We start from the raw sequence: 9,344 nt of genomic DNA, 5'->3' as shown, positions 1-9,344 counted from the left end.
ACACTTACTCACACAGCTCCCTTATCGACATTAAATCGTACTGCATTTAAACCAATGCTTTTTTCCAGTTAGCAAAAGCCAGTGGAATGTTTGCTTTTCACCTTTTGGACCAGCCAGTTAAAATAGCAAATAACGCTTTACTACCGTAATATTCATATACTGACATCACATTAAGATGAAAGACATTCAGGGAGTAGTACTTTAATCATCTACATTATGCCTGTAGCTGCGAACATGTTGATAATAGGTTCTTGACATGTGCTGCAGAGAAAATGTATAACAGACAAAGATAGTTAAGCAATAGCGATGACTATACAGTATGTGAATGAATAAACCAATCCGACAGGCACTGATGCAGGTATTTGGCCGAGAATTGTGTTGTACAGTACAGTATGCACCACGTACAACGGAGTGAGTTGAAGGTTAAAGCAAAAATACATGTATGGTTGAGTAAGTCACATGGGGGCATCAAAAGGAATACATTTGGCATGCTGTGAGTGTGAAGTACAGTTGTAGTCCTTTTCTACACCATTAAGTACAGTTGTAGTCCTTTCCACATCATGAAATACAGTTGTAGTCCATGAAAATGTTTTGTTTCTTTTTTTAAGGAAGATCAATAAACAAAGTGATTAATGTTTTGTTTTTCTTCTTTTTGAATAGCAGTTTTGCATAAAAAGCAGGTTACACAGTGGGTGAGGCTCCTTCCTGCTCTTGCAGCATAATGTGCACGTGTTGTGTACAGTGTGTATGTGTGCAGTACATGTATGTTTACATGTGTGCGTGTGTATGTATGTTTATGCATGAAGCCAGTTAAACTGTTCTGTCTGCCCCAGAGCGCTTCCCCACCACCTTGCCTCCATTCACCTGATCCACGGCAAGTGTCTCCAGCTCTGCTTGGGGAGGGGCAAGGGGAGGGGTTTCGTGGGGAATGCGGTGGGCCACACCCACATGTGCCCGATGTTGCCGGTCCCGTGCGGGGCTGTGGCGGGGACTGGACGAGGCACCCAGGGGAGTGATGACGGGGGAGCGGTCAGGGGCAATGGGAGGGATAACGGCAGGTCGCCGCATCATCTGCGGTTCGGGCGTCTCTCTACCTGCCTGCAGGAAGGGCGTGGGGTCGGGCATGGCGTCCACCGCCTCGCGGAGGACCATTCGCCGACTTCCGTCCGGGCTGAGCCGGTACACCTCGGTCAGCTCCGGGTGTAGGGGCTGGGAGAGGCTCTTCTTCATGCGGCGGCGGGGGGTTTCCGGCTGCCTGTCCTTGGCGGGCGGCGGGGTGGGCTTGTAGGAGGAGGCTATGGGGCTGACGTTGGGGCTGCCCTCGGAGGAGCTCCCGGCCAACAGCTTCTTCTTGGTGGCGTGGAGCTGGGAGGTGAGATAGGCAATGGTGCTGGCCCTCTGCTCCAGCTCGCCGGACAGGATGGCCAGCTTGTGGCTCTTCATCTTCAGCTCCTCCATGTACTTCTTCTCCCGCTCCTTGATGGTGTTCTCCAGGACGGAGATCATGGCGTTCTTCTGCTCCAGGTCCCTCAGCAGCTCCGTGTTCTCCTCCTCTTTCTCCTTCAGCTGGGCCTCTAGCTCTTCACACCTCCTCTGCAGCTCCTTGCAGCGTGCCTCGCTGCTGTCTGTGTGCACACACACACACACACACACACACACACACACACACACACACACACACACACACACACACACACACACACACACACACATTATGTAAGTGCAGACATTGACCACACAGTCTGTCAGGTGATGTTGGGAGGGGGGGTAGGGGGACAGTGCGAGCCTATGGTAAATCATCAGCAGTGAGAAGAGAGCGCCAGTCTCATATTACAGCTCTGGTAGATAGAAAGGCCACTGCCGTCCTCAGACCTTCATTACTGTTAGTGCAGCCCTCACCCTGAATCACCTCACTCTCCTCTGCGGACAAAGACTCAAGAGTTTCACTTGGACTGTATAGAGAACCAAAGTCTGACTTAAATATCACTAGAGGGCGCTATTTCATGGGTTTGTGTATTTTTTTATTTGCATTATAAGGACAATGGGTAATGAATGACCTCATACTACCCCCTGACAACGGGTACGGCACTAGTTTTATATTATGGCATAAAATGTGTTTATTTCCTGAATCGTTCCCTCTGTATAAACAACAAAAACAAGTGTTTAAATGCTTAGGTGTTGGGCTTCCTGCTGCTGTGTGAGTCCTATAGAGCGTCGCAGTCCCGCCCCCTTTCATGACGACGTGAGACCCTAAAGTGAATTTTCTCCATAGGCTTTTCAAAAAGTATTTATTTAAAGACGTTTACGCCGCAGACAAAGCCAACTCGAGTTGTAACAAATCATGACAACAAACGTTTTCTTCTTCTTTCTAATTATTTGTTCTGCCCCAAAAAATTTGTTTGTTGTCATGATTTCTCACAACTAGAGTTGACTTTGTACAAGTCTTAAAAGGTTTTTGAATAAATACTTTTTGAAATGTCTATGAGGAAAATGAACGGGGAATCATTTCCTGGGTCCTGGTAGGGGGCGGGACTGTCGACCGTGGCTGCTCAATAGTATAGTTTTCTGGTCTATGGTTGTCTTTCTTCCCTATCACAGAAATGAAGGACATGGTTATTGTTGTCATACTAGCTCGGGGGAATTGCCGCCTGTGCGCGCGCGTGCGTGCGTGCGTGCGTGCGTGCGTGCGTGCGTGTGTGTGTGTGTGTGTGTGTGTGTTTTCTCCCCCAACTGGCACAGCCAAGCCCTGCTGCACTAAGCAGGGTGGAGTCTGTGCATTAGCACTATGACACATAATCTCATTTCCTGCACTGCAATCTCTGTGTTGTCCCACAGTTAACCAGATAGAGCCTCTGACAGCAGCCCCATAACCATATTGCTCAGAACTGCATCAGTATTGGTGTGGGGGGGGGGGCATGGAACCGATACCCTTCCGACATCCTGTTATAAAGGAACATTTCTTCAGTTACAGAAGATCCAGACAAGGCTAGACTATGTTTCTATGTTTTTAACCAGACTTACCTGCATCCTTTTTGAGTATGTAATGCTACATACTCAAACAGGATTCAGAAGGTTAAGTCTGGTTAAAAAATTAGAAAGATAGTCTAGCCTTGTCTGGATCTTCTTCGAGCCAGGTCAGGGACAATGGAGCAACTATGAAGCCCCCCCCCCCCCCCGTACGCACAAATCAGAAGAAGTCATGTGTTACAGGCTACTGTCAGACCCTCTTTCTCTACATTACGTCTTGGGCAGACACAGCCGTCGTTTGTGTATAGCAGAGAACTCTTATATTTATAGCCCTTGGTTGCTTTATGGATTTTAACTGGTCTTGGGCACTTTCAATGCACGTTTGAGATCCAGGCCAAACCTTATTCTAAGCACAATTTAAGAAAGCATTCATTCTTTCAGGATTGAGGCATGAGTGACGCATTTACCAATCTGATCTAATTGTCTTTAAAAACGGTGTAAGGACATTTCGTTTAAAATAATCTCTGCACTTCACGGAAACAATTTCCAAATGCAGACATAGAGAAACACAACATAGAGCCCTACACTTTCGACCAACTCTGACCCGGTCTAAAATCTAGAGCAGTCCTCCAGCACAGTATTTCTCTAGTATTTAAAGAGCTAATTTGATAGTAGATTGACCTATATAGACCCAACACGAGCACACTGCTTGCAATCAAAATCCATCTGACTTCACCACAACATGTTGAGAGTCTGTTTCATGGTAATTCGATTAGATTTTGCTAGATGTTTGATACAAGTGGACATTTTGGCCTACTGTAAAGGTGGCACTATACTAGGAAAGGTCACTCAAATCAGCAGGGTTCATTCTTTACATGAACGTGCACAGCTAACCCAACTGCAATCCAGCCTGTAGTTTTCAAGAGATCTTGTTTGGAAGTAAAGTGTTGGACGGACCAAAGATAATACTATACACGACTAGTTGTACTCGATTTCATTAATTCAATCTCTATCATGGATTAGCAGTGTTATGCTCTTAGCAGCACCGGCGTGGACTAGACAGTAATTGCCAAATATGAAACTAATGCCCTGTGCTGTGGCAAGGCCTGCGAAAGTTCTTACCTGAGGGATCGGAGCTTCTCACGGTCAGCTCATATGTCAGCTCTGTGAAAAGAGAAGAGGGTCATATGTCGGCAAGCAATCAGGCAGTGACCTGTATGCTAAGCTATCCAAGAACATGCTCCTCAGACAGATCAGTAGGCATGTAGCAGGAGTCCGACTTGTTTAGGGAAATCAATGACAGCAGTGCCCTGTGCTCCATATGGCCCACTACTGTCTAACCAGGATTAGTGAGAGTTCCAGGTCAGCTTAATATGATGGCTTGGTCACAGACACGGCTAGTGATCTTGTGTTCTTGTGTGATTGAGAATATCTATAGGTAAATATCCATCATGGCTGCTTCTCTCCATCAGTATGAATGAAAGTGCAGTATATATAGTTGAAAGAACCTACACACGTTGCACCAGCAACTCTCTACTAGGTTGTCTATATAGATGCTGCTCTGCTTATGATTAATTTATACTCTGTTGTATAACAACGATCTACAAGCTCAGAACGCAATGAATAATCACAGCGCATGACTCTGTCGTTTGACAAAGTGTAATTCAGAGAAATCCCTCTTGCTGAGCCTGTCTAGTCTACAGCATCATGGAGAGATGAGATGAGGGGGTGTGTGATGGGTTTACCTGAGCAGTGTTGTTGTAATTTGCGGATCTCTGTGTGGAGTCCCTTCAATGTGCTGGCATGGTCCTGCTGGAGGAACAGCAGGTTCTTCTGGGCACTGTGCAGCTGATTCTCCAGGGTGACATTGGCTGATGCCATGGCTGACGACTACACTCAAATGGACACCACAGCCACTATGACATGCAACCTGGATGACAGAAGGGGAGATGGTGAAACAACGGAGGGAAAAGCATGACTGAGAGGGAGATACAGAGCGAGAGAGAGAGGGGGGGGGGTGGATAAATAACTGCTGTCCCATCTGGAGATCAAGCCGTTAATTCTCACCCTTTCACCATTAACAGTTGGTTTGGGATGTGCTCCAGCTTCTACTTTGCCTGTAAGTGAAACTGGCCAAGATAATCTGCTTTGGATGAGTGACTGAAATGATTGCTATTGGACAATACCTTCAAATCCATCCACAATGAAAGCCACTTGCCACTTTGAATGACTAAATCAAATATGTTAAGATAGGATCGACTGTACTGTTGTATTATCTTAGCAATTTTTGTTTTTGTACGTACATATGTTTTGTACTGTATTTGAATATCTGTTGGGGGGAGGGAGAGGTATGTTGGAATGTATTTAAGAAAGTTTTGTTATTTTGTTATAAACATATTGTTGAAAAAAGAAGTTATGATTGACTGAGCCAAGATGGCTGCTCCACACAACTGTACCACAACATCCATCCAGAACCTTATGTAAATTACCATTTAAACACTGTTTTACACAAGACCATGTCACCACATTTAAGAATCATTTATTTCCCATAAGAAAAGCCCACCAGATACACAGACAGCATTATTGTCATCAGGAAAGAAGCAGTATCTAATTATAAATCTCTGTGTGTCCTCTGTGTGTTCGTCTGTCTGTTAGTAGTTCACATCTCTCTGAACTGTTTGACCAACCGACTTCAAACTCAGCACAAGTGAGTGTCGCCCTCAGGCACAACACCAGAGGGAGCTCTAGTCTACTGATCTCATTCCCCCCAGATTCAACACAAACACAGGGATGAATTAATTCTGCTATAATGCCACCAAAATGTGGAATGCCCTAGCAACAGCCATCAAAAAGTTTGACTCCCTAAATTAGGAAGTAAGTCAGAGAGGTTTATTGTCGGTATCAGCCAGGGTGCGGGTGTCTATCCCGGTTTCAATGCGCTAGACCTCTGGGAGATGGAATGCTGAGGTGGAGCGCAACACCTACCATCAGCTCCCAGTACTTAACCGCACAACATCAAGCCGTGCTACTCATACACTGAGTTGGCGGTGCCCGGGACCGAACCCATGACCTTGCGGTTGAACTTGAACGGCGAGTGCTCTACCGACTGAGCTTCCCGGACCATTGTGACTCCCTACCCTCCCTTAAAACCGTCATAAAATAATCTGCTATTTGCAACTGGACCTAACAAGTCTTCTACCATGCCAAAAGACATTTCTGTAAAGTATATTTACAGAATTGAATACATAGGACCACAAAAGGAACACCGACAGACAGACATGGGTACAATGGATATTACATAATCTGGCTGGGCATGCATTTCCAACTTGCATCGATCCCGAGAATGCCGGTGCCCAACAGGCATACTGAGTGTTTTTCATGGTGTTTGGAGCAGGGAGCCAGCGCAATCAATCAATCAATCAAGAGGTGCACTCATATAAATATTCAGGCTTACTTTGTCATCATTAATCAGGGTAGACCAACGCTAAAACAAGGCTTTGTGCAGAGAAAGGGAGAGGGGCCATAAATAGGCCCTGTATGCCTTTGTAGCTCACTGTAATTGGCCAACAAACTGCTGATGTTGAGCTATTGATTGTACCATCAGAGAAAGTGGGCTGTCTGAAACCTTCAGAGGAGACATGTCTCAAGGGTATAACACTGTAATATATCGCTTGAATTTACCGTAATGCTGTTGGGTTGAGAAATAGTCCTCTTCAGCACTGAATATAAAACTTAAAATCTCTAAGCACGCATAAATGTCTAATTAGGGAAAATAAATATGATTCAGGCAGAACATAACGGATAACCTGGATTTAGAAAATGTCACTGTTAACATCCTGTAGAACAACAGGTAGGCTACTCTCAAGCAAAAGCCTTTAAGAATTGTGCAGCAGCCAACACAATAGGGGTGGGGGTGGGGGGGCAGACAACAGAGTGACACAGGGTGTGGCATGATGGCAACCCCCCACCCCCTGTCACTCCGCCCACACACACTCTCTCCCTCTTTCTCCATGCCTCATTGGATGCCCTTACCTCCAGAGCAATGCCAGACACATAAAGAGACCATCATCACTCAGTTCCACGGTCTCCACCCTCTCCCAGACAGTGGTACTATCTGCCTGCTACCAGGCTGAGAGCACGTTAAGCCCCCCCCCCCCACGGCTAGTGCAGAGAAAGCACTTCCCCTGCATACATTAACGTTCTTCAATAAAACATCTCGGTGCTTCTCTCGATTACATCATTGCACACTGACATGAATTATGCATCCTGTGTCACCTCTCTGGACATGAACCCACTCCCCTTTTTTATTACTGGTTACAAAAGTAAAAGGGATAGCGTGGATCGACTTGACCTCCTCAGCACAGCACAGCCACGTAATCACAGACACAGTCAATGATCATAAAGGGTGGAGAGATCATCTATAATAGATGAGTAATCCAGAGTCCTTCCCGTAAACCCTGCATGGCAAGCATATTTCTCATCCTGCTTCTTTCCAAGAATAGGCTAGCGTTCCACATGGAAACAGATAGCCATAGACTGATTTATCATAGACCTGGCGACAACGCTACTATAGTATACAGTACATACAGTATTAAAACTTTTCTAAATAAAAATAATGACTGTAGTAGCACTAGCAGGTTTTTGGCAGTGCCCCCTGCCCAGGCACATGGAAACTGGCCACATGCTTGCAATGCTGTGTCTTCCTTTTCATAAAACACAACAAGGCAGCATTTCCCCATAGAGTGTATAAATAATCAATGAACTGCAGCAGTGTAACAGACTAGTAGCTAGCAACCCACAGCATCTACAAGACATCTCGTGGTTGATGTTCCTCCTGTGTACAAGTATAGGCAGAGGGAGGTTCTCATGATATGCAAACCTTTTAGTCAAATTCGGGCTACATATTATGCTGCTTAAGGACAGCATTGTATTCATTAATATATTTCATGTAATGACTTTAGTTTACTTACAATCTCCCAAACTCAAACTAGACTTACTATACCAGGGGGGTTATCAAATTAAATTGTATAAGATCACACTACCAAAATGTTACTGTCAACACGTTTTAAGTTGATTTAGGCTAATAATAACAGAGCCTTTTAAAAATGCAAGTTTACAGCGAAATTACAACAAATCGCACAATTATCAAACGTAAATAAAGTATTATGGTGAAATTAAACACAACCGACATTAATTGCCATTGGCTGCAGTTTAAGTAATAGCATGCAAAGAGCTGCAGAGACGCTTCATAGCATACCGACTTTTCACGGCACTTACAATTTCAGCACCTGCATTGCGGACAGCACCCCATCCACTATTCACAACATGAATCGAACGTTAGCGATCCGTAAATCACTGTGTACCACATTTATTGGTAAAGCTTCAGCCAACGGGCTATTTCAGGAAATACAAAATCAATTCATTTTTGAAAATGACACATTTGTTTTTGTAAACAATCGGGGCCTGGCGTGCCGTCACTTCATCCGCGGCCAGCCATATGAACCTTAACTGTCGACTACTTCTCTACTTTCGTTGTCGTCGACACAGACAGTGGCCTTTATAGGTCATGCCATGATCACTGCAAGACGTCGTGGGGTTATCATCATCATCATCATCATCATCATCACACGGTGCTACATTAGCTAAGGTAGCTAACAATTTATTCTAGGATTGCTGCTAATAGAGAGGAGGAGCTGTCCAATCCAATGTCAGTGGCATCAAGCAAAGATAGCCGAATAGCTTACTCGGCTACAATGGCACCTTACCCTATACCCTACGCGTGAAATTAACTTACCTTATTGTCGAAAGCACGACGACCGACTGTTTTGTAAATTATTGTAAAGTGAGGCTGGATAGGCAAGCCACGCCGGCTATGTGCGTCTTATGTTGCGTGGCATGTCGTTAATGCTGTCAGATGATTTTGGTGTTGGTCGGATGATGATACAGACTATAGAGGGCGGCTGTGTGTCAGTATCTCTCTCATCTCCCAGAGCTACTACAAAATAAAGCGATGCATCATGGGAAGTGAGAGAATCTTTTACCCACGTTCAGTTGGTATTGGAATACTTTTTTGTTTGGTTGATGGTGCAGACGGAAAGCTACATATTCAATTTAAAGTCACGTATTTCTAGCCACTGGGTTTTATTGTAGTCCTATGAGTTATGACATAGTACACTGCTGTCAGGGCGTCGTGCATTGACTGTGTGTGTGTGTGTGTGTGTGTGTGTGTCCAGGTTGTGATCGGTGTCATCACCATAGCAACAGATTCAGGCACCTGCTCACCAGTGATACATTTGCCCCATCTAGCGGAATCACACAAATACAGCACGTGCACAGTGCACTGCACTGCATATTGCCAATACGTACGTGTGCGTGTG

The 9,344-nt window shown here is 45.1% G+C and overlaps 1 protein-coding gene across 1 annotated transcript; it reads right to left on the bottom strand.

The window, feature by feature from the left end:
* Positions 1-222: 222 nt before the first annotated feature.
* ccdc92 (coiled-coil domain containing 92) lies at positions 223-8,890 on the bottom strand. Its single transcript, XM_080766727.1, has 4 exons — positions 8,762-8,890; positions 4,713-4,897; positions 4,090-4,131; positions 223-1,625 (listed from the first exon to the last, which is right to left on the bottom strand). Exons 2-4 carry the CDS (start codon positions 4,846-4,848, stop codon positions 811-813), a joined length of 993 nt encoding a protein of 330 aa, XP_080622853.1. The 5' UTR covers positions 4,849-4,897; positions 8,762-8,890; the 3' UTR covers positions 223-810.
* Positions 8,891-9,344: the final 454 nt, after the last annotated feature.

The sequence above is a fragment of the Protomyctophum bolini genome (assembly GCF_963924005.1).
Source record: "Protomyctophum bolini genome assembly, chromosome: 6".
Taxonomy (NCBI): Eukaryota; Metazoa; Chordata; class Actinopteri; order Myctophiformes; family Myctophidae; genus Protomyctophum; species Protomyctophum bolini.
This window is presented reverse-complemented; position numbering and strand designations above follow the sequence as displayed.